The sequence below is a fragment of the Thalia democratica genome, chromosome 8, assembly GCF_965202585.1.
Source record: "Thalia democratica chromosome 8, ktThaDemo2.hap1.1, whole genome shotgun sequence".
NCBI classification, from domain to species: domain Eukaryota; kingdom Metazoa; phylum Chordata; class Thaliacea; order Salpida; family Salpidae; genus Thalia; species Thalia democratica.
The window spans coordinates 15,068,133-15,095,084 of record NC_139172.1 but is presented as its reverse complement, the minus strand read 5'-3'; the positions used below and the strand labels follow the sequence as shown (position 1 = coordinate 15,095,084).

Here is a 26,952-nt window from a genome sequence, read left to right as displayed (position 1 = left end):
AATGTTGGACCCCCCTTTGCCCTTAATTGCCTTATTTAAACTTACATAACGTCCAAAATACAAAATAAGCCAATAAAATTAACATAGCTTTGAAAAAAGAAATCTAGTTCTACAACATTTTTAATAACACTTTGTTAGATTTTATAGTCACCAAAAAAGTCAATTTCTGTCTGACCTCCCTTTTCAGCCCACAAAGTGACCTATTCTGTTTAACTTTAAGTTGTGTTACTTAGGATAAATATAAGTTTTATTTTCAGCTTAAGTAAACAGCACAAAAAGATAAGTAACAATTTTGTAATTAAACTGCAAAAATTTAAAAACAAGCTTGATATGGCAAGATCGTTACGGACTGCATCTACTGAATTGATTGGTGCATCAGAAATTATTCCAGGTTAACTTATAAATAGTAATAAATAAATTAACTTAAAATTATGTGAAAAAAAGATACCTCTTTAGAGTAAAATTTTATTCTATCCTTTCAAAATACAATTATGGCTTTCTAATTTGTAATATAGAGAGTTTATATTTTGTTTACATAAGAATTCTGTAAAATATAATAAATAATCTTTAAGTAGTTTATTTTGTTTAAACTTTTCATTCATGCTCATTCAATTTTTTTTTTCAACTTCTTCTCAAAAATTGTAACACTCAAAAAGATTTTTTTTTTGAAAATATCTACTTTTATTTGCTTCAACAATACTTAAAATTTTACAGCTAATGTTTCAAATTTTTTATATCAAGGTTTTAAGAGTTTTTTCCCATTTTTTCAAATTGATATTTTTTTTTGTCAAAGCAATTATGCTTTTTAATTTTTACTATACTTGAAGTCGTTATTGAGATTTAATGTCTAAGTAACAAATAATCAATTGGTTCTTCATGAAACTAATATTTGATAAATATATTTGAAGCCTTATAACGTTACATCTTATATTTTTTTTATTAATTTTCATTAAGCTACATTTCTGATTTCAATTTTTTGATCTCAACATATTTAAGTAAATTTGTTTAGAGTTTTCTAATTGAAAAATCTAACATTTTTTATTTGTTGTTGGTTGTTTGTGATTATTTCTAATTTATTAATTTTTAATAAAATTTTCAAGTTTTAAAGTGTTTAAGAGTATAACTATAAGTATAAGTTTTTTATTAAGTGAAATTATATATAAACTAGTGTTTTACCGGACCCAAACGCTGGATCTAGTTTTGCTAAGATCTGTATCAAAACAAAGTTTTATTTAAATAAAAGTGTTCTTTCCTGTTTGGGCTGGATCTTGATTTGAAAAATGTCCCTATCTTTATTTGAATGGACGTAAATTAAGATTAAAGTTACAGTTTTGGCAAAGCTTCAATGCAAGTACTTTTTCAAATAATATTTTGATTAGGTCCTGATAATGGCAAGTTATGGCCAGATCTGGCAGTATCCGGAGTTTGGATCAAGTAAAACACTAATAGTATTATTTTTTTTATTTATATTTGAACAACCAGTACATTGGTGAGACAGAAAGACAACTTTTCGTCAGAATTAAAGAACATGTGACCCCAACCAACAGTGCGGTGTTTAAACATATTGAAAATTGTGTATTTTGTACTAATTGTAAAAATATTTATAATTGTTTCAAGGTTATTAAAACGTGCACTTCGTATAATGAATTATTATCTTCTGAAGCTCTACTCATAAAAAAATTCCAGCCAAATTTGAATAATCAGCTTGGTCCTGATAAAGGATCAAGAGTAACTATTAAGGCCATAGGGGGGGGTAGGCCATGTTTTTTACAAGTTGATCTTATTTTATAGAGTTTTTACTAAGCTTCAAGTTGCTTTTTACCGTTTTTAAAAATTCGAATTAGTTTTTGAGATATGACCGGCCAAAGTCGGGCCGCATAACAGGTTCCTTATGGGGAAGGAAAAACTAAAACGGCGAAAAAAGACTAATGCATTCAAAATCTATCTCCTCCTTCATTTTTTAAGCAATCTTCTTCAAACTTTCACAGTCTATTCTTTATACAATAACAAAAAAACGTTATTTGTGACTTTAAAAAATTTTAAGTAAAAATACCTTTTTTTTGAAAAAAAAAACTTTTTTTTGATAAAAAATCACTTTTTTTTTTTAATTTTTGTCATAAAATTTTTATTTTTAAAAATTATTAAAATTCATAAATAACGTTTTTTTCTCATAATGTAAGGAATATTTCCTGAAAATTTGAAGAAGATTGCTTGAAAAATGAAGGAGAAGATAGATTTTAAAGCCCGTTTTTAAAAACTCGAGAAAAACGGCTTTAAAGTTTTGGTAAGTTTGATTTTTTTATATAAATATTTTTATATAACCGGTCATAAAAAAAAAGTTACTTAATATTTTTAAAATCTAAAAAAAGCATCTGAAAGATTATTAAATTTACTATAATATAAGTCTATATGTTATTTTTGGTCAAAAAATGGCTTCTACCCCCCCCTATGGCCTTAATGTGTTTAAATAATCCATTTTGTTTTAATTGTTTATAAAAATCCATTTTTGTTAATTACTTGTCGTTTTAATTAGTTGTGTTTTTTACAAATGATATAATTTCACTCAATTTATTTTGTCTTAGTTTAACTAGAGAGTGTTTAGTATTTTGATAAGGGAATATGGACATTCCGAAAGCGCTTAAGTTTTAATAAAGTTTATAATGAAAAAATTTGTTTGTCTTGTAGTTAAATGGTACTTAATTTTTTTATTAAATAATGAAATATTAAATATATTTTTCAGACATTTTCTAAAAGTTTAGAGTTTTATGCTAAAAGTAAATCTAGATAAAGGTGTATATTTTTTATTATACAATCTTAGAGTTGATGATTAAAGTTGTTTTACTTGAAATATTTTCTAGAAAATAAGTTTTTGTATCATAAAAACTAACATCTTTTTTTAAATATTATATAAGTTACTTCTACCATAGCTTTTATAGCTTTTATTATTAGCTACAGTCTACTATAGCTTTTATTTTTTTAATAAATATGGATATTTGTTTTTTTTTTTCTAAAAATGCTGTTGACTTTCTTACACATTAAGCTCACAAATCTGTAGTTTATTAATTTGTGCTTCGTTTTATTTACTATCAACCTAAGAATTTACTATTATCAGTCACTTCTACAAATAAACAGTTTTCAACTTGATCTCCCTCGGTTAAATTTTAGTTTTTGTTAGATATAACTAAAATTTTTCATTATACACAATTTCATAAAAGATTAATATTTTTTGTTTTACCAAACTTAAATGTTAAGTATATAACTTTATTAAAACCAGATCATGATTTTTAGTTTATATTATTTTCTTGTAGAACACAATTAACAGATGTAATCTAACTTATTTTTTGTTTTAAGCAGTTATAAATTATTTTAGATGTTAAAACAATCCATCTGATATAAATTTTTTAGTGGATTGAAAAACATCTTTTATAATAATACTAGGTTATTTAACAAAAATTAAATAAAAAATATTAGTTTAGAGTTTTGTTAAAAAAATTGTACTCTATAATCGTAATTTATATTAAGTTAAATTATTATATTGTTTATTGTGCAATGTTGGACTCAAGCATCAAGACATGAGCCACTTAAACAGGACACAGAATGAGAAAAATAAAATAAAATACATTTTTATTCAACAAAAAATAAACATAAACAAAATACTAAACAAAGTTAGAATTATAAATAACTTATTAATAAGTTTAAACTTGTTTGCTTGATATAAAAGGCAATAACTTAGTACATACAAACAAATTTGTACAAAATTAATAAAAGTAAATCAATAGTCTGTTAGGGGGGAGGCGTAGGGAAATGAAACTAATTAATATTACAAATAGAAAAATTAAGAAATCAGTAGTTAAGTAAGTTTAAGTTCAAGTATTATTTAAGTCTGTTTCTAAAAAGATATTTGTGAAGTTTTAAGAAGTGAGATTTTTGACGTTGCTGTTTTAGATGGTATACAGTTATAGCTTGATTTATAAATAATAAAAACATGGTAACTTTTTTTTTTTACTACTTAACATAAAATTTATTTCAACATCAAGAAGACAAAGTTTTGTAAATTTTTAAAAATTAAGCACAAATAAATTTTTGGTATTTTATGTGTACTAAAGATTTACAAATTGAATATTAAAAACATAAAAAAAGTTGAAATAAGAACACAGTGACAATAAAATATAGTTACATTTAAATGCAGGTACTTGTTTTGAAATACTCTCACTCATATATAAAGTTTATTAAAAATTAGAGGTTTTAAAATAATTTTTCAAATATTTAAAGTTGTAGTTAATCAAAATTTGTTCATATATCCTGCTATTTTTTAACTTGCTTGTTATATCTAAACATTTTAACTTCTATTAATATTAAACTAAAATAAAAATTATAAAGTTAATAAAGAGAAATATAATTCTTATTGTAAATAAAACCTTGAAATGACTTATATTTTATTGTTATTGTTTATCCTACATTGTTTAATAGAAAACCTTAAGAAACTGAGTTATTTTTTAACGAGCATAAAGTTATTGTTATAGGAAAATTTATTAATTTTTCAAAAAACATAAAACTTTAATGTCAATTATTTTCCTTATCTTAAAAGCTATCTAAAATTTTTTATTTTTATTTTAGAGAACGCACATTTGCCTTTAATTTAAAAAAAAAATTATTTAATTTGGGGTTGGAATTATTTCATGGGGTCCCTCCAAAAATAAAGGTTTTTTTTCGTTTTTTTTCATCAAATGGTATTAGAACCAAAAATAAATATTTTTTTTAATTTTTTTTTTTGATTTCCCTTAGTTTTCATGTTATAAAAACTCTTAAATAGTTATTTTATAAATAATGTTAATATCTTTTACGATTTGGCCCAAAATCAAAATGTAGTATATTACACTATCATTTGCTTTGGCCATTTCCTAGATAAAAAATTGATAAAAGGAAAAAAAAAGTTAATAAGAATGTGAATTACATCAAACTAAATTAAAATAAAATAATTTAATTAAATTTGTTGTATATTCACATTCTTATTAACTTTTTTTTTCCTTTTATCAATTTTTTATCTAGGAAATGGCCAAGGCAAATGATAGTGTAATATACTACATTTTGATTTTGGGCCAAATCGTAAAAGATATTAACATTATTTATAAAATAACTATTTAAGAGTTTTTATAACATGCAAACTAAGGGAAATCAAAAAAAAAAAAAATAAAAAAAAATATTTATTTTTGGTTCTAATACCATTTGATGAAAAAAAACGAAAAAAAACCTTTATTTTTGGAGGGACCCCATGAAATAATTCCAACCCCAAATTAAATATTTTTTTTTTTAAATTAAAGGCAAAGGTGCGTTCTCTAAAATAAAAAAAAAAATTTAGATAGCTTTTAAGATAAGGAAAATAATTGACATTAAAGTTTTATGTTTTTTGAAAAATTAATAAATTTTCCTATAACAATAACTTTATGCTCGTTATTTTTTATACAAGTAGTGTTTAGAGAAGTTTACACTACAATAGCCATTAAAAAATTTTGTAAACATTTTTTACAAAAAAATCCTAATTAAAATTTAAATTAACTCTTACAAACAAACTAAAGTTAAAAGTTTTTACATAAATATAACAAAATGTTAATTTCCTTTTTTTATGTTTCCTGCATAACCAAATTAGCATATGAAAACAATAGCTTTAACTCTTGCATAACTGAAATTATTTTATCTTCAGACCGTTTCTACTTTGCTATTTTAAGAAGTAAACCTAAAAGTTCAACCAATACGCACTATTTCTGTATTGACGAAGAATATAATTATGAAAAGTAAGTGAATTTAAATATTTTTTTTTTATGTTACAATATCAATATTTTCACATGTAGTTAAATTAAGTTACTACAAAAAAAAAATCATAAAACTTTGGAGTAGAAATAGTTTTCTAGTTTAAAAAACATTTTATTTATTTAATTAAAGCTGATGTTAACTTTGTTTTGCAGAATTATAATTTTCAAAAATTAACCAGATAAAAAAATTATAAATAATGTTAAATTTATTTTTAGTTTTTATGCTGACTTTGGACCACTGAATTTGGCATATTTGCACAGATATTGCTATAAAGTAAATCGAAAACTTCAAGTAAGTATATTTTTTTAAGTTTGGTTTCTTTTTTAGTTTCAGTGAAATTTTTACTTAATCAAATTTTAATGAAATTTCTATGTTCTCTTATCCCTTACCAAGAGTGTAACATATGTCAAACTATTGCTAATTATTTTGCATTTTGTCATTTAAGTCCTAGTATTTAGATTATTTTTACAGAGTAGAACATAAGGTAAGCTTATACTCTTGTATAGGGAAAGATCACTTTCGCACTATAAAAGATAAAGTTTTGAATCTACTATCCATGTAGTACCTAACTAAACTTTTTAATTTATCCATTATATGCTGCTTAATGGAAGCATTGATGAAAGATGGTAAATATTATAAATTATGAATAAATAAAATCACTAAAAAATTAATAACATACTGTTTTATATATTTATCATCTTTTAGTCTACATCCTTGTCCAGTTTACCTCTCAGAAAACTCAATCAGGCTGGCTAGGCGAGCTTCACTAGCTATTAAATCAAGTTATACTTGTGTTTTGTTACATGTTATCTGTAACACCAACCGCTCCTTATTGGAATAGTTAAAAATGCTACACCTAATGACCAATTAAGCATTGTTAAAATTAAACATTTTTAGTTGTCATTGCGGAAATGACTAGGTAGGTTGTACATCTTAACGTTTGCATGTCAGAGGAGAGTAGCATGTACAAAAAAGCTAAAAAGATACATTTTAAATTGCAAAAAAAAGCCTAAAGGTCAATCATCCATCCATGAAAACCTGTTCAACAATCCTACTTGTGCTAAGAACTACATTAATAGTAGATTCAAAATTCTACCAAGAGTGACAAACACCTACTGCCTCTCAGTTCTAGAGTTGTTGTTCATTAGAACTTGTGAGCTGTAAATTACAAAGGTTTTGCAATAAACTATTTAAAAGTTTTTTTCATCTGAAAGTATCTGTAAAAATACGAAAATATTACAATTAAGTCTCTTCTTCCTTGCTTCACTATTTATAAACGTACAATTCTTTATAATTAAAATATAAGTAGATCATTATAATTTCATACTTAATCAAATTTTATTTTGTTATGATGATATCGTTGCTTAATATTTTTAACTATTCCTTCGCACAAATTTATAATTTTTTAAAGCATAATTTGAATTGTTGTACTTTTTAGTCAGCAGGTTCAAAAAAAATTATTCACTACACATCTTTTGATGCAAGAAAAAGGGCAAATGCAGCTTTTCTAGTTGGTGCTTATCAGGTAACTTATAGTTTTGATTACAGATTATAATTAAAATACTTACTTGTTAATAAGTAAAGTCTAAAGTTTTTTAAGTATTTGCATAGCTTAGGTTCATAAACTCATAAACTTAGCTAGTCCGTAGGTAAATGTGGCAGAATTTATGCATAACAGGGCTTATTTATTTAAAATTGAAATTCAAGCACCAAATTTATTTTTGTCAACTTATACTAAAGCATTTTTAGTTTTTAAATCACCAAATTATAACAATATAATCATGAAATTTGTACTACAGTTTCCCAATTTAATAATTATCATAGTTTTTTTTTTCTAACATAATGCAAACTTTTATAGTTAAAAAATAAACTGTAGGCCTTATGTTGCCCATCCTTGGTGTATTTGCATACAAATTTTACTTTTTTATATTTTAGGTTATTCATCTAAAGAAAAGTCCAGAGGAAGCGTACCGACCTCTCGTTGCAGGAAATTGCCCTCCATATTTACCGTTCAGGTTACTATTGAGCATTTTTTGAAATTTTTAGTACCCATAAGATAAATACTATGTATTACCTGAACAAGTTAGTTATTTCATTACTTTAAATGAGATACTGAACGAAGGTAAATATAGTTGAAAACAGTTTACATGCTATACTAATAGGTGACTTGGAATATTAAAATATAGTTAATAGTGAAATCCAGAAAAGTAATTTCATAATTTTTATTTACTTATATTAAAAGTATTGTTAAAGAGTGCTATTTATTAGGATACTGTAAAGTACAATTGTAAAGTTAAGTTTATATAAGAAAAAAAATCCTCTTTAAAAAATGATAGTTTAGATACTTCATGCACACAAAAATTAAGTTCATAAGTTTATGAAGAACTAAATTAATAAACAATTAGATTAATAAAGAACTAAATAATAAATTTTTCAAGATTAAATTTAAACTAATACAAAAAAAACAAAGTTTTAATCTGCGTCTTGAAAAATGAATTGGTTTTAAGTAAGCTGTAGAATATGTTATCTTATTAATAACTTTGCAAAACTTAAAACAGCTTTATGTTGCAAGTTTCATATAGTTTCAGTGTAACTTGACTTCTCTAGAATACATTTGAATAGTAATTTATTTAACTTTTTATTAAACTCTTTTTTTTTATTAAAGCCAAAATATTAAACTAGCTGAAATTTATTTTTGAAATTATTACGCACTAAGTTACGCAGAAAAAAAAGTTTGAGCACAATGCATCAGTGAAAATTCTCTGTTTGGCATTCTGTAAACTTAAATTTGTATGCAAATTAGTGTGTAAATTTTGCAAGGCGATTGTAGTGCTTGCGTTTTCGTAGAGTAAAAAAAAGTGAACTTGATCGATTTAACTGTTTCAGTTTCAACAAAGAGATGAAATCTTTTACGCTTCCATAGGATTTGTTAGCTAGATTTATTATCAAATCTTGCATTGCTCAATTGTTCTAAATATATTTATACAAAAATACAGCTTCATTTTTTTTTAGACAAATATATAAATTTAAAGATATGAACTTTTAAATTAAAACTATCATTTAAAATAGGAATAACTTGTGTAAACTTTAATATTAAAAATATAACATTTCAAAATTAAATTTACACACTTAGAACTAAATAATGCAAAATATCAGTTTAGATTTACTTTTTTTATTTATTTAATAAATGAAAAGAAAAACTTGAGTTACAAATTACTCATGAATGTTGCTGAAGTGCTTATTATTGTTTACTGAAAAACTATTCTTAACCTGATGATAAAATTTTCACTCGTATTTATACTTGTTCTGCCATAATTTTACAACTTATGGTTGTCAATATGTAACATAAACTTTTTTACAAAAGTATTACAAAAGCTAGTTTCTGGTTCGAATATATCTGAGAAAATGAAATAAATAAAAGTAAAAAAATATGTAGAAGTAGATTTTTATATTATAATTTATAAACTTCAATACTTTTTTAGGTCATAATAAAAATAAGTTGTATTTAAATAATGAAAAATATTATACGTGTAATTGAACTATAATATAACTAGTATTTAAATAGGTTCTAAGATTTTTTTCCAATGATTTTAATACACTTAAAAGTTATTTTTGATAGAATAATTGAATTATTTACAATTAAATTCCTTTTAACTCTTTGGAAATTTTGTATCTACGTGCGCTAAGTGTATTAATTATTATGGAATTTACAAGAGATCTAAAGAAATTTTTAGGTTATCCTAAACCTTCCTTAAACAAATACAACATTAGTCTGTAGTTCGAGTCTATAAATTTCAATACTTTGTGAAAAAAATTATTTAAATATAGTAAATATTTACAAATATACTTGTGTTTTTTTTCTCTTCTACTTATACAATTTATTTCTGTACATTTTAATCTTAGCATGTTGAAATTTTTTCAAATATAAAAGTAAAAACAATCTTATAACTAACAGCCTATTTAATAAAGTTAAAATTAACAGAGATGCAGCATACGGGCCTTGTACATACAACTTAACCATATTGGATTGCTTACATGCAATAGACAGAGCAATTACTTTTAACTTTTATTCACCGGAGAATTTTGATGTTGAAGAGTATGAATTTTATGAGAGGTTTGAAATTAGTAATTTTTAAAGTTATGCATATATTTTATTTATATTTGTTTACTCTTTTGTTAAAAGTTAAATAAAACTGTTTTTATAAACAGCTTTAAAATTTATTTATATCTGATCATGTGTAAAAATACTCATTAGTTTGTAGATTTAAATATAACAGTAAATAAACTAATTGACTTATCTGATACAATTTATTATTTTTTTAATAGTTTTTTATTGAATTACGGCATGTGTAAGTCCAGGGTTTGGCTCTGATAGACTTTCGCCGATGTTTGCGAGAAGTATTGAATTTTTAATATTTTTTAAAGCTTAAAAATTATTTTATAAAGTAAATAATTTAAGATGATTGCGTCTAATTTATTTTATTTTCAAATCAAGATTTTAAACTTAGTAGTTTACTGTATTCACATTCTATTATATATATACATGCTTAACTATTACCTTTACAGTGATTTAACTTTTTTGAATTTAAAAGAATTGCGATTTATTTTGAATACAAAACTTATATATACATATGCTTATATTTATTTTTGTTAAACAAATTTTAAAGCATAGTAAACAGGATTTTTGTCACGCTGAATAATGGTCTTTGTTTGCTGTTTTTTTTAATGAAAAAGATTTATTAAAAAACGATTGAACATCAATTTTCCTTAAACGAGTAATTTTTTTTTAAGTATAACAAATTTACAAATGCTTGTATAGACGTTTATTTAAAAAATCATGACAAAACAAAAAACAAGTTGAAATGTTCAAATGCCAATAATTGGTAAACTATCAGTTAAAGATATTCCGTATTCAATTAACTTACATTATTGTTAGTTTATAAAAATGTATAACTTTTTAAACAAATTATTATGTTTTTAGGGTAGAATTTGGAGATTTTAATTGGATTCTTCCAAACAAATTTCTTGCCTTTAGTGGACCTCATCCTAAAACAAAAAAAGAAAATGGTAAATTGTAATTTTGATAACTTTTTTTTCCAATTTTAATTAACTTAAGCTAAAGCTAAATTTTTAAAATATACTCTTCTATTTTATTCAACTAAACTTTTAAGAATTATTTAATGATAAATCAATATTACAGATGCCTAGTATACTAAAAAGAAGATATATTTTTAAAATAATGTTATAGAAATCATGCTAAAAAAATTAAAATGGATTAATTTTAGCAGACATATTTTTTAAGGGCATAGGGTGAGGCGGAAACTTTTCTGAAATTTACTCTCATTTTTTACATACCTAGATAAGCAACTTGATAATTTTTACCATTTGTTAAATTTCGTAACTTTTGAGTATAAGCGATCAGAGTTAGATCATTCAATAGATTTTATGTGGGAGGCGCAAACTTATAGGGCAAAAATGTACTATTTCACTAATAATCTATCTCCTCCTTTAGTTTTTGAGCAATTATCTTGAAATTTTCTCAGAGTAATCTTGAATAAAATTAAAACAACTTGTAGGAAACAAATTGTTTATTTTAATTACAAAAAGTTAAATTAAAAAAAAAAAATTACAAACATTAGTTATTAAATTATTATTATTTTTAATCTGCTTCATACAAGTTGTTTTTAGCATTAAAATGTACATTTCATGAAAATTTTAACTAAACTACTTTAGAAATGAAGGAGGAGATAGGTTTTTAGTAAATTTTTCAAAATTAAGAGAAAATTGGTGTTGAATTTTTTCAAATTCCATACGGTTGTATTGGAATGTTTTTACAAAACATGTTATATCTCAAAAAATATTTTTTTGTCTTATAAAAAGTATCTTTTAGTAGCATATACTCTAAGCTTTGAAATAAGAGCCAATATCAATTTTTGAAAACAAAAATGTTGGACACCTCTATACCCTTAAATTTAGGTATTCGTATTGAGTCTAGTTTATATCACTAAAAAGTTAGTTATAGAGTTATGAATGCATACAATTTTTTTAGTTTTTAGATAATTTGTTTTGTACCAAAATAAGACTTCAATTTTAACAAACTCTGTTTGCTGTGTAAAAATTAACGGTATTTTTTGATCAATTTTCCAAATTATACTTAAACCGCCACAAGTATACAATGTTTGCTTTTAACCTGAGATATTTCATTTTATAGTCTTTTAAAATGCAATGATGAATTATGTTGCGATGCTTTATACTAACTATATTGATGTTTTATTTATTAGAAAGTTTAGAAATTTTTATCTACTTATTACAATATCTTACAGTTCATAATCTACTTTTATACTCGAATAAAAAGTTGATTACCAAATTATTTCAGGATATCCATTACATGCACCTGAAGCTTATTTTCCTTATTTTCGAAAACATAATATAACATGCGTGATAAGATTAAACAAGAAGATATATGAAGCACGAAGATTTCAAGTGAGCTTGTTTTTACATTTCATAATTGATTGTATTTGTTTATCAAACGAAAGCATGTTTATTTTCATTAATATTTTTATGCATCCAGTATTGACCACAAAATTTTCAGATATGTTTTAATATTTGAAGTCTATTAATCTTATACCAATTAATAAACGTTTTTTGTTTATGATTGACTTTTAAAATTAAAGTTTTTTTTAAATTTACAAAATTAAACTTGAAACTTTATTTTTTATAAAATATTAATTAATTTATTTTTATATAGATAATTTTTAGTAAGAATTTTATAAATTTATTCTTTCAAGACTTTATTTTGCAAACTAAGTTTCGGTCAAAGACCTCGTCAGTGCTTAAACAAAAACTCTAAAAAGATATGTAACAATCATGGAAAATAGTATTTAAACAATATTAAAACATATAATAGTAAGAATTTTATGCTTGCTTTAATAAATTGTGTTTGTATACAATAAGTTCTTTTGAAATCATGCAAAAAATTTTTAAATATTTTTTGCCAAAAAGAAGTCTAAGTTGTAAGTTAAATTTATTTTTACTATCACCAGATAAAGTTTGATCTTTCAATGTTTTAATGAAATTCTAAAGCTGGAATTTAACATTTTTATGAACAAAAACTAATTTTTAAGTAAATGTTAAAAAAATGCTTTATTAGTTTTTATATTTATGAAATTATGTTTGTTTAAGTATATTGATTATTTTTATTTATTAGATAATTTACAAATAAACTTATTAAATATTTTTTAAATAGTTTGCTTGATGGCTAAACTGTAATAGTACTGAATAAAATATTAACAGGTAACTACTATATAAAAGGTAATAATGTAAATGAACGTAAGAAAAACAAAGCGAATTGCATTCATTATTTAACTACGCTAAGTTTCTCACAACAAGTTGTTATTGACATTTAAGTTGCTAAGCAATTTGTCTACGTCTACTTATTACCGGCACCCAGTGATTAAAGTTTAACTGCATTTTTTTTTATTCATTTGTTTCGGTTCTATGTTTTGAATTTTCAAATTTACTAAACTTTAATAATATCGAGTAATATAAGTATAAAAGTATTTATAAGCTTCAAATTTTGAAACTCAATCAAAGTAATATTTTTAAAGTGCTTTTATTTAATTAGGTAAAAAATACCTTATATTAGAAAATTTAAATAATATACTATATTATTTTCAAACAATATAGTTTATATGTTCTTTAATAAAAATATTTTTCACTTTAAAGTTACTGTTTTTGAATTTTTTGAAATATTTTCAATATCAAACGTTTCAATTTTAAGATTTTTGTTATCTTAATAATATAAATTTTCTTAGTAACAAAAAAAAGCTTAAACGAATATAGCATGTAAAAATATATGTTTTCATTGAAGTATTTAATTAGTTTTCCTAACTCAAACTTAGTTTTGTGATTACAAATTTATAACTATCGCAAACGCTATTTTATTTGAATATCTTTTTACCAATGGGTTACGATTTCGCAACGTTAAAACTCAGGAAGTTTTTAGTCATCATAAAAACCCCTACGCCATCTGGCCTCACAATTGACAATAAACATTTAATTTTAAAGCTTTGAATTAATTTGCAGTATTTTTTAAAGTTTATCAAAAAAAAAGTAAGTCTGAGTTGATATTAATAATTATTCATGTTTTTATTCGAAAAAATAAGTGAAGGAGAGTTGTATATAAACATCTGTAAAACAAAAGCATATTTTTATTTTTAGAATTTGATCTGTTGGAAGTTTAATAAAATCTTTAAACTAACTTTATTTGTTTCGTAAAACAAATAAATATTTTAAATATAAGAATTAAGTTTAGTGCGTTTTTAAACTAATTATTAATTGTTTAAGTTTCTAGTTGATGTTCATTTGCTATAACTTACGGATATTAAAATGAATACCTAAAAATAACACCAGAGTGTGTATTTATAAATAATAAGTGACTTTATACGAAAAAAAAAGAAAACGTGAGCATTAAAACAACATGATTAAACAGTTTGTTTTATAGGATGCGGGTTTTGATCACTGGGATTTATTCTTCATCGACGGTTCAACTCCTTCTGACGAAATTATTCAGAAGTTCATAAGAATATGTGAAAATAATCAGGGTGCGATTGCCGTTCATTGTAAAGGTAGATAAAAAGTGTTTAAAATTTTTTATTAAAATAGTAGCGATCTTTATGTTGATATGAAATAGATTGTATAGTTAAAGAAATATTTTTTATATACATGTTTTCTGTGCCATGAACTTAAGTAAAATTTCTCGAAAATTGTGTATTTAACAAATACATAAACTTTGTGCTTAAAAACCGTTCTTATATTTGTTCATTACTTTATGTAAATAAAGAAAAGCGTTTAATAATATCGCAATCAGTAACTTAGATAGTGCGAATGTATTTAATAACCAAATAAAACAATTGATTTGTCTCTAAAATTCTTAACGCAAATTTGTTATTTATTTGTTTTTAATTGAACAATTATTTTATGCTACCTTTTAAAACAAAATAGTTTTCTATATAGTACGACAATTTAAATTTCAGCGGGGTTGGGTCGAACAGGCACGTTGCTGGCGTTGTACATGATGAAGCACTACAGGCTCTCCGCCGCTGAATGCATCGCTTGGCTGCGCATTTGCCGACCTGGAAGCGTCATTGGTCCTCAACAGTATTTTCTGGAAGAGTCAGTTAATCTTTGAACATGTTCAATAATTTAAACAATTTTTTTGTCGCGTAACTTCTTAATCATAAATTACTTGATTTGTGTTCCATGTGCCACTATAGCAAGCATGATAGTTAAGTAGTTGATAACAATATTGTTTGTTGTACAGTTAACAATATGACAGGAAACAGCAAGCAATGTGGGCTGAAGGTGACGAATATCGAGCCAACATGGCCACTACTAACCACAGAGCCACTTCTCACGGTGACACTACTGAACGGAGATCTTCTAAAAAGGTTCGTTTTGTACAAGCTATATTCACATTACTAATTTTACTAAAGTAGTGTTAAAATATGTTTATCTACTAATACTGAAAATAATTGATTCTAAACCTTACAACAAGATGGGTTCGTAGTGATTAGATTTGAAAATAGTTTATTTGACGACCAAAAACAAAAAAAAAGAAAATTATAGTTAAGAATTATTTGTTTTACAGACAAAAGCAACTTCTATAATAAGCACAAAACCGCCCACTCAAACCGGTGAAAATTCACAAGGTGACCGTTTAATGAAAATAAAAGCAACAAGAGGAAACATTAAAACTGACACCAGGTTATTAACGTTTTAAAGTCAATTGGATTAAGTAAAAATAATGACCCCAGATACATTTAAGCAAAAAAGTGAACTATTTTCAAATTAAATATTAAATAAAACAAGTCTGTTAAGTTTTATATAGTTTGTTAAAAGGAATAGTAAAAAAGTGTTTTTATTTATTTTTATTAATAATTTCTTCTTTTTTCTTTATTTTTACTATTACTGTTACCCATAAATATATATATATATATTTATTTATATCGATTTTTGTGCTGAATATTTGTAATGTACAATGTTCAATTCTTACGTCATATTGTTTTTGTTTTTTTGTAAACTTTTGCATCTTTGTTTACCAAAGTGCTTTTTATTTTAAATTTGAACTGGCTGAAGATTAGAGACAATCTTTTTTGTCTTTATGAAACATATGTTCCAGAATTTTTAAAATCGCCATTTCAATAAATTATTTAAAAGCCCTTCAAGTGGGCTCAGTAGAAGGTGTTTAAGTTTGAACATTAACCTTATTTTATATATATATATATATATATATATATGTATATAAATATTTATTATTATTATTGTTTCTTTTTTTTTTTACTATCAGTGTTAACCTTGTCCTTCTTCAGTTGTTTTCCCTTTTTGTTATTTATAGTTTATAAACTTGATCAAATAAAAAAGTCATCCCAACAATTTGAACAAGTAAAAAATATGAGCCCAGAAAAATTTGGATCAAATTATTTGTATTAATATTACCTAATTTTATTTATGTACATATACATTGTAAAACAAAACATATTGTTTTTGCTTATTTAATTTATACAAGTTGTATTAGACAGAATTTTCTAAATATATCAAGGAAAATTTCCTGAAAGTTAGAGGTAGTTATCTCAAAAAACGTAGGAGGAGATAGATTTTTAGTGAAATAGTCTATTTTTGCCGTTTTAGTTTGCGCCTCCCATAAGGAACCTATTGTTGCCTCCGACTTTGACCGGCTATATCTCAAAAATTATTTTGAATTTTTAAAATCTGAAAAAAGCATCTTGTAGCTTAGTAAAAACTATATAAAATAAGATCAAAAACCAATAAAGGGTGTTTATCCCCCTATGCCCTTAAAGTATTATATTTTTTTAATTAGTTAGCCAGTATTTATTTCGGCCATTATCAACAAAGTTGAGATGTTTTATGCCATCGATAATAAACAATGAACTTCACCGCAAGATCTACAACAACAGCATCCGAGACAAACCTACGACCGGTTTCGTCCTAATTAGGACTCATCAGGCAGGAATAGTCGCGAGAAATCGCTGTTGTGATCTTAAGCAAGCGGGCTTAAGTACAAAGTACTGAAGCGACCGTTTGTGGGTAAAGTTGAAAAAATTGACACAGCTTAATAATTCAGTACTTTGTACTTAAGCCCGCTTGGTTAAGATCACAACAGCGGTTTCTCGCGACTATTCCTGCTTGATGAGTCCTAATTAGGACGAAACCGGTCGTAGGATTGTCTCGGATGCTGTTGTTGTAGATCTTGCGGTGAACTTCATTGTTTATTATTAATTACTTAGAAAAGTTAAAAAAACATGTATTGTCACTTACCAAAAAAAAAATCTACTAGATATATAATAATTATTAAAAATAGTTCTAGTCAACATAGTACAACAATAAAGGCTATTAGGCTATTACTATATTCATTTATAGATTGTAAATGTAGTAATAAAATAAATAAATATATATAATATTTTGTAAATTAAAAAACTCTCTTTTGATATATTTTTTTTTTGTATCATAACATTATTTATATTCAAAATTATATTTAAGATAAGCTAATATAACTTTGCTCTATTTAAATTTTTTTAAGAGCTTCAGATAAAGAGTTTATTGTAACTGACAAGCACTGGTAGTATCATTATTGCGAAACTATAGTTTTTCAATCAAGTTAAAATCACTAAATTGTTTATCACAATCTTATTAATTAGATATAAAATTTTTTTTTCAAATATGTTTTGCTTTTTGAGATATTGCCTCTTATACATTTTTTAAAGAGTTTGAGTTGTCCGAGATTGAATTGTCATGTAAACACACTTAGCCCTACTCTTAAAGGAAAGGGTTAATTTTTCATTAAGTCACTTTTGTACGAAGTACCACTTTTGCACAGCCTGATGTTTATTTTTCAGTTTTATAATAATGTAATTTATAGTTAAAATAAAACTGTAGTATGAATAGAATGTCCTAAATTAAAATTTAAAGAAGTATTAATTAGAAACTTAATTTTAATAATTGTTAAGGGCATAGAAGGGGGTGCAACATTTTTTTTTACAAATTTTAACACTGGCTCTTATTTCAAAGCTTAAAGTATAAAATATAAGATAATTTATATAGAACATAAAAAATTCAACCAACTTTTGAGATATAAGAAGTTTTGTAAAAAAATTCCGTTACAGCCGTATGAAAAAAAAAAATTCAACACCCATTTTCTCGGAATTTTGAAAAATTTACTAAAAATCCATCTCCTTCCTTCAGTTCTAAAACAATTTAATTAAAATTTTCAGAAAGTGTACTTTTTAAGTACAAGAAGATTTAATATTACAAGTTTTTTGTAGTAAGCAGAATTTCGAATAAAAACTCATAAAAAATAAATTATGACCAAAATTTAAAAAAAAATTGTGTTTTTTTATAAAAAGTTTTTTTTTATAAAAATTAAAAAATCTGTTACTTACAAGTTATTTAAAATTTATTAAAGATTACTCTGAAAAATTATAAAATAATTGCTCAAAAACTAAAGGAGAATATAGGTTTTTAGTGAAATAGTCTATTTTTACCCTTTTAGTTTGCGCCTCCCATATTGAAGACTCTAACTTTGGTCGCTTATATCTCAAAAGTTATTTTTAATTTTAACAAGCGGTAAAAAAAAGTAACAAGTAGCTTATCTAATTATGTATAACATTTTACTAAAAAAAAGTGTTACCCACACCCTATGCACTTAAACTAAAGTTGGATTATTATTACAATAAACCTAATTAAAGGTTAGTACAAAAGTGACTTTCGTGAATTTTTGACACTTACCTACCCTAAATATGTAACATAGAATCAGGGTGGCCACTAAATCTAGAATTTGTCAATTTAGGCTAAACAAAACTTAGAAAAACCTGAAATTGTGAACAAAAATCACTATTTAACCTGAAATTTTAAACAATTTTTACATGTTAAGTAGTAAATTTTGATTTAACACAAAAAATCCACCATATAGATAAACATTTTTGTTATAATCAAATTTTTTTATTTAAAAAGTACATTTAAAGTAGCTTTACAGTATCTTTTTAACGTTTTTTTACTACTTAACACAGTTTTTAACCTTAAACTTAACTTTGATAAATTAAAAATAGACCCAAAAACGTGTACATTCAAAAACCTGGAAAAAATTTCTCAAAAACAAGTGACCACCCTGTAACATTCAAACTATTTAGGCAATTAATGATGTAGCTCACAATTTTATTTTTTATACATCAAACTGTTTATTATCTTAGTAAGATATAATTACATTCGTTAAAAATGTCTGGTAGTACTTTATAAGCAGTACATTTAAAAAACTTACGTTTGCAGGAGAAGTTATCACGAAAACCAGCAGCGCTCGGTATCAGTCGCTAGAAGGGTACCAGGGACGGATGCATCGAAAAATCGGGGAGTCGTCACTAGGAGTCGTGCAAGATCATCTTCTGTTGGCGTAAAAAAGTAAAAGAAATATTTTATTTATTTTTTTAAGTCAAAGGTTATTATCATATATAACTGCATACTGTGATTTCGTTCACTACAGTCCTACGTAGTTTATAAATTTTCAGGTGTTATTCTACTTATGATATAAAAAAATTATTGCGTCTTTGTTGCACATCATTGCCATTTAATTTTGTTTGACAATGGTGACTCCAATATTGTTCTTTAATTTTTTATCGTAACAATAGTTTGAAATTAGTTTTTCATTTAAAACTAACTTTTTATAAACAATATTTTTGATTAAAATAAATAGACAACTTAAAAAAAAACTTAAAGTTAAATTGTTTGACATGAATAAAAGGTTTTTAATATCCAAAAAAAATATATACTTATATAGTTGTCTATTGTAGTAGTTTATTAAAACATATAGTTTTAATTAAAAATTGTGCTTTTAGCTTTTGCTTATAATTTTCTTTTTGCTTTATACTAACAAAACACTAGTTTTATACTAGACAGATTTTACAACATTGTACATAACTAAGATATTATACAATTAAACTGTCAGTATAAACTTTTATCTTCTTACTAAATTAGATAAAATCTTAAATAATAAAACTGGTTTTACTTTAGAGCTTGAACAATGGTGAAAACTATTTTTTTTACAAAATATGTTTTTACAAATCACATAGTTTTACCGAGTTGTGGTGTGATTTTGCTTAGATTATTAAACTTGATAGAGCGTAGATTTTGCTTAGCTTAGAATCACAAGTTCATTTTAATTCAATCCAGCAAGCCTCCAACCGCTCAGCCAATCAAATCGCAGAGGCCTCCCTCATCGTCGTCGGTTGCCAGGCAGCAGAAGGCGGAAGCTTCGTCGCACAAGTCGCAGGAGAAGTGGGTCACCAGGCTGCGGCAAGGTCAGAATTTGCAAAGCAGAAATCACTTTATTACGTCACGAACACCACACCGTCACAGCTCTAGCAGCTTTTACGCAACGCGAGGCGCGCACTCGGAGTTTGACAGAAAGTTGTCGGCTAGCAGCAAGCCGCCTAAGAGCGCTTACAGCAGTCACAACATTTACAATTTGAACAAGAGTTCGGATTCCACTAGAACAAAGTCCACACCCATTTCGGACCATTTTAAGCTTAATTTTGGAGTTAGTGACATGAATAAAAAAATTAGGTATATTTATACTTATAAAAATAAATGCAAGGAGTCAAAAACAAAAAAGAATGAGAAAGATGTTAACCATAAAACTACTTTTTGTCAAACTTCGAGTAAAAGTCGCAAAAAGTCTAATCACAAATTACAATTTGATCAAAACTTTTTAACTGAATTGCTTTCTGAATACTAATTATGTGTTTTTATGTTCAAGAAATTGCGAAAAAAATTTTTAAGCTGCACGTCTTATTTATTTTATTTCAGTTTTCAATCATTAAATGTTTGAGTCATAATTGTTTTTGCTTGCACTGTGCTTCTATGCTTTCATTTAATTTAGCAGCGGCTTCTGAAAAGAGGTCAGTCTTTTTTTAAATATTATGTGTTGATAATTACTATTTGTTGCCTGTTTATTAGGTATGCATGATATTTGTAATAAAAGTTATAAAACTGTGAATTAAATTTATTGTCCATAAAGCATGTTTTTTTATATCTTAATAAATTTTAGAAAGCCTATCAATTTTTATTTATTTATTTTTTTTTTTAACTTAATTTAATTTAAGTACATACTTTTATTAACTTGAACCCATATACTTTTGTAGTTGTTTAGTAAAACCTAGCTATTGGCCCTTAAGGTGTAAAAACAAAGTCATTTAATTTTTTTCTTAATGTTAGTACTTTATAAGATACCTTATTTTTATAAAACAATCATAAAGTTTAGTTGTTTTTTTGTTATGTTGTTACTATTTATTTGTCCACTTTTTAAGTTAAAACTTTTTTATTTATTTAAACCCCTTTAAAAACAATTAAAAACAACTATAATTATCATTACATTAATATTTTTCAATTAGATTGTGCTTAGAATTTCTTAAATATTTTGACTTTATTTTAGTATAACAAAGTCTTATATTGTTTCTATATTCATAGAATTTTTCTCACTTGGATAAAATTAAGTACTTTTTTTCTATAACATTTTATGATTATTTTTTTCAAGGTTAGTCTTTACAAATTTAATATTTAGTGCATCTTCTAGTATTATTACCATTTATGATTAAGACTACCAAAAATATCTTCAAAAAAGTTACTTATAAAAAGTAAATTCATTAAAAAATAGATAGGTGCCATTTCTGCAACACTAATTTGCATAAACTTTATAGTGGCTTAATAATTTAAGAAGTATTTTTCAATTATTAATCTATTTCCAATATCCACAGATAAGAATTAACATTTAGTTTATACTATCAACTTTTGTTTTTTAACTAATAGTAAAGACAAAAAAGTGTACTATTTTGAGAAATTTAAAGATTTTTGCTATTATACAGGGTTGCCAAAAAACTTGGAATTTAATAATTTCGGCTAAAAAATATTGTAAAACCTAAATTTTAAATTATTTTTACATGTTAAAATATAAAGAAAATATATGATGCAAAAAATCTATCATATACAATATTTTTTGTATCATTTAAAGTTTTATTTATTATAAAATACTTCTTTAGTAGCATTGATGTATCTTTTCAATATTTTAAAACTATTTAAGACAGTTTTTACCTTAAACTTAATTCTATACTAAAAAAGACAAAAAAACTTCTATATTCAAAAACCTGTAAAAATTCAAAATTATTTTGCAATCCTGATTATATAAGGTTTTAACGAAATAAGTTTAAATGAAGTATATTAACTTAAAAAATAATTATAGCTTAAATTTTTTAAACTTAGCTTATAAAGTGTGAATTTTTATTATCAGTTTGACCAAAGAAAATCAAACATTAATTGAATGATAACTTGATCAGTGTCTTTCTGAAACTAACAACCTTAAAAGTTTAAAAACTGTAATAAACTAGTTTAATTTTTATTTAAGTGTGTACACTAGATATGATTAAGATGATTATACAAGTTATGTTTTAAGATGTAAAATTTTGTTTAGTCATAAATATTTTTAATATTTTATGCTATGAATATTTATAAATGAAAAGCATAAGGGGTTATTATTGTTTTTTAAATCAAAGTGCAATTTTAGTTAATATTGTATTAAAGTTATTTTAGTAATAGATTAGTAGTTTAATATTCTAAAAAATAGAAGCTTTACATAATGCTTACACTTTTACCCTAAACTTAATTTCACTTATCGCTAAATGGTAAAATATTATTTGTTTTAAGTTAAAAAAAAAATTATACTTAAAATAAAAAAGGCATAAACAAACAAAAAATTTGTGCTTCTAGTTTGAAACTTAAACATTACAATTATTTGTGTATATTTTTTTTTGTTTTTGCCACTATTCTTAATTTTTTTTGATAATTGAAACTTTAAAATAAAAACAATAATGGAATTAATAATTTTTACAAAAAGTAACTGCTCTTTATATTAATTCTTATTACAAAATACCTTTATTTCTTTTTTTAGTTGACTTGAAATATTTTTTTTTTAATTCTTATCAAAAAAAAATTAATTTATAATAAAGTTTAATCTTGTAAAAACAAGTACATCATATGTTCAACATTAATGTTTCATATTATCTGAACCTTTTCTATGACATTACTAACTATTTTTAGAAGTTTTTAATAAATAATGCAGTATTGCTTATTGCAGAAGCAAATCTACTACTTTATCATAGTAAATTTATAATGTCTCCTTTACTTTGTCATATCATAGTAGAATAGTAGTCCGAAAAAATAACTATATTTAAAATTTATTTATGACTAAATTTCAAAACCGCATAGTATGAGTTAAAACTTTTAGAACTGTTGTTTTTTCTTGCTTTAAAAGTTTGCTTTATGTTTTATGTGCATAAATTAAAACAAAAATAAAAAATGGTTAGAACCATCAAAAGAAATCAGTCTCAGTCTTATACAAGCACTTTGAAGAGATCTTTCGTTTATTAAAAAACAAACACTTTCAATTATTATTCAAATAGAATCCTATTGAAAATGTTTGTTTTTTGATAAACGAAAGATCTCTTCAAAGTGCTTGTATAAGACCGAGACATCATAACGAGCGTGCGTACCAGATGTCTTGCCTAGTGGACAATGTATTAAACGTTGCACGGCAAAAGACAATGCTGACGTCACTGATCAATGCCAGTAAATGGTTGCTTCATGCTTGCATCTATAAACCGATTGTAGTTCCAGACTACAAGTATTTTCGCTAATGACTGTCTGATTAGTCCTAATCAGGACGAAACCGGTCTCAGTCTACTGAAAGCTTGTGGTCTGATAATTGAAATGGTATAACCGAACCTTGTAAACTTGAGCTTGTCTCACGGCATATGAAAGTTCAGGCTTCGGTTCTGTAGACTTTCGCCAATGTTTTTGTTGATATTTCATCAAAGTTAACACTTTTATAAATAATGTTTTTTATTAAGTATCTGGTTAAATATATTGAAATAACATTAGTTTCACTTTTTTTTAAAACAGTTATAAACTTACAATTCAAATTCTTAATAAAATATTCAAGAGACCATAGCTCAAAAAATGAAATATATTTGAAAAAAAAAAATATATATATGTAGGTATTTTTGAAATCTACAATCCTTTTTTTTTTTTGCAAAATTTTAAATACTTTTGAGATATAGCTTAAAGAAGTTTTTAAATATAGCAGTTTTTAAGGATCTCAAAAAGTGTTCAAATTTTTGCAAAAGACAAAAAAAGCCTAGTAGGTATTAATAAGATTTACATATGTATTTCTTACTTTCTTAAATATATACTGCTTTTTGAAATATTGTCACTTGAATTTTTTTTTTTTTGAATTGTTTGAACTTCAATTGTCATGTAACCGTTTAAAAGTATTTACAAATTTTATTAAGTATAGACAAGTGTATTACATTAATATTAAGCAAATAATAAAGTTTTACTTGTGAGTTATTTTGTCGTCTCAAACTATTTTTTGTTCATTTAGGTTATTTTTTCCCGGATAGTGTGACTAATCGGGTTTTAAAAAGTTTGTTCTCAATAAAATCTGTATATTAAAGTTTAAATACAGAATTTTCGCAATACACTACATTATCTACTAAAACTCTGAATTGTTCTCTTTATTGTTAAATGTAACAAACCAAGCAGTTTTATTCAGAAAAAAGTTAGTGTGTATAATAACTAAGTTTCAATAATTTCAACTAAGTTTTAATTTTTTCCATAACAGCAGGCAGCCAGCCAACTCTTCGTACTCGACGTCAAGTTACTATACAACAAGGTACAAGTCTTAAGAGTAGAAGAAAACGCAAACTGTCATAAACTGTAGATTATCACAAACTGCGATTTTGGTGTTTAACTTAAAAAAGGTACTACTTATAAAACAAAAAAAAACTATTTTTTATAGGTTTGTGATTTAAACGACTATGAGCTTTTTAACTTCCGTTAGTTTTTAAATATGTGTAATTTGATCATGTAATTTTTACCAGAAATATATTTTTAAATTATTGCTCTAACTGTAAGGTTATTTTTTAGTTTTAGTGTAGTTTTTTGTCATATTCTATTATTTATTGTACTTTTTGTAACTAATTCATGAATTCCATTTATTATATCTGTAGTCGGTTTAAGTGCTTTTATAGTTTTTTTTGTAGTTGTAAATCAATTTGTGTTATGTTATAAAAAAAAACTCTTTTATCTTAATGTTATGTACTTTTTAAATCCAAAGTTTGTTTTGTTGTACTGTTTCTGTAATCCTTTTAAGTTACATGTAATTTTTAAGTTAAAATACATGTATTCCTTTTTTTTAACTCTGTAACTTTTTTAATAATTTTTGTTTGGTATGTTTTTTTTCTCATTTTTCATTTTTTTTTTGTTTTAGCATAATAAAACTAAGCTTATAAGTTTAAAAATATACGAATTAAAAAAAATACTGAATTTTAGGTTGAAGATAAATAGTTACAGATATTAAGCTAAAAAAGTAATTTTAAAACGTTTACATATTTTGTTTTGCCTATGTTAAATGTTTTTAAAACTGTTTAGTTTAAATTGTCATTTTTCTCAGGTATTTTTTGTTGTGGTTTTAAAAAAATAAGCTTATATTTTTATTGAGCATGTTACATTATTTTAAATTACCAATTTTATCAAGCTCTTTTCGACTTTTAACACACTAAACATATTTAAAATCATGCTAACTAAATAAAATCGACTGTTTTTAATTTTGAAGTTTTTTTTTAATAAACTCTTTTACTTTTAAATACAAGTGTGCTTTTTATATTTATCATACATATACATAAATCTATGGTTACTACTTAGTGTAAATGATTTAATCCTTAAAGTACTTTAGTTTTCTATTGATAAAATTAGTTATAACAAGTCATCTTTTGTATTTAAATGTTATAACTTATTTCTGAACAAGGACTTTTTTAAAAACAGTTTATTTTAGAATTTACATAAAACTTCTTGAAGTGTTAAAAACAACATTTTAAACAAAAAGTAGAACTTGTTTATATTATAACTTATTTAATTTTTTTGAAGAAATATCAACAAATTTCAGAAACAACAATATTAACACATTTTTGCATGATTAACGTCATAGTAGTGTTAAATTTAATAGTTAAACAATAGTTTGTTACATTTATACTGAGCATTTTTTTCGATAGGTACTACGACTTTCGATAAAGTTGCATATTTTTTAGAACATATTGTAAAATAACTTAATGAGGGTCTTTTATTAGTTTCTTTAAAACTAGTTCCTATTTTCAAACAAAGTTAAAATTACCTATGATATTTCTTAGAACTCTATTTAACAGGTTTTTATTTTCTGTATGTATAATACTTGAAAAACCAAAACAAGTCAAACCTACTAATAGTTCTACAGTATACAATTACATAATTGGTTTGCGATTCAGATGATAATAAAATAAATTTTAATTTTAACTTCATTTTTGTGTCATCATTTAGAATGTATATAGTTTTTAAATTTAAAAACAACAAAAAAAATAAAGTTTGTATAAATAATAGTACTAAAATATAAGATGATGATGATAAATAATGATTTCTATTCCGTTGAGTTTGTTTGTAATTAAGAACTATTTGTTTTTATTTAAGAAAATAAAAATATATTAAGTTTTTAAACTTTAATCCTTTAATTTTATTTTTGACATGTAGTGTTAATTTACATTTTCAAATTAACTTTATTTACTTACCAATTAGTTTCACACAATTTTTTTCGTAATTCTAAAATGTGTCTAAAATTTTACTGTAAAAGGTCTAAATTATTTCCAGTTGATAAGTTATGAATAACTCGACCAAATGCTCGAGGTAAAAATTTAATTGTTGAAGGTTTTTTTTTTGTTTATAATTTAAAAAAATACAGCTTTAAAATTTGAGACAAAAAAACATACTTCTATCTAACAAACATTATGCATTATTGCCAAATACAAATAAAATAGTCACTGTTTTGCGTATAAAATTTGTAAACTTCAACAAAAATTTAAGTTTATATTTACTTAAGCGAACTGTTCTACAAAACACTGGCTGTATAATTTAACACATCGTCTCACAAGTCACATACTTAAATATTTATATCATAAGCTGAAATCACTGTTAACATTTAAAACTAGTAATAAGTTG

At 24.4% G+C, this 26,952-nt stretch overlaps 1 protein-coding gene across 3 annotated transcripts; it reads left to right on the top strand.

Moving 5' to 3' along the window:
• Window positions 1-261: 261 nt before the first annotated feature.
• LOC145842706 (dual specificity protein phosphatase CDC14A-like) lies at window positions 262-24,974 on the top strand. 3 transcript variants are annotated; one of them, XM_082950182.1, is made up of 15 exons: window positions 262-391; window positions 5,702-5,792; window positions 6,027-6,102; window positions 7,250-7,336; window positions 7,747-7,826; window positions 9,794-9,925; window positions 10,793-10,878; window positions 12,188-12,294; window positions 14,315-14,438; window positions 14,847-14,985; window positions 15,149-15,260; window positions 15,461-15,576; window positions 19,153-19,281; window positions 20,050-20,177; window positions 24,551-24,974. In XM_082950182.1, the coding sequence occupies exons 1-15, from the start codon at window positions 331-333 to the stop codon at window positions 24,640-24,642; spliced, it is 1,560 nt and encodes a 519-aa protein (XP_082806308.1). In that variant the 5' UTR covers window positions 262-330; the 3' UTR covers window positions 24,643-24,974. The 3 variants fall into 3 exon arrangements, with proteins under 3 accessions (XP_082806308.1, XP_082806310.1, XP_082806309.1); XM_082950184.1 differs by lacking the exon at window positions 20,050-20,177 and having other exon boundaries at window positions 24,554-24,974; XM_082950183.1 differs by lacking the exon at window positions 20,050-20,177.
• The last annotated feature ends 1,978 nt before the right edge of the window (window positions 24,975-26,952 follow it).

Bases quoted from the DNA above. Each gene is read 5' to 3' on its own strand.
- LOC145842706 (XM_082950182.1), top strand. From the start codon at position 331: ATGGCAAGATCGTTACGGACTGCATCTACTGAATTGATTGGTGCATCA. The intron at 10,879-12,187 runs GTAAATTGTAAT...AAATTATTTCAG, and splicing joins TAAAACAAAAAAAGAAAATG to GATATCCATTACATGCACCT. The intron at 15,261-15,460 runs GTTCGTTTTGTA...TTTGTTTTACAG, and splicing joins AACGGAGATCTTCTAAAAAG to ACAAAAGCAACTTCTATAAT.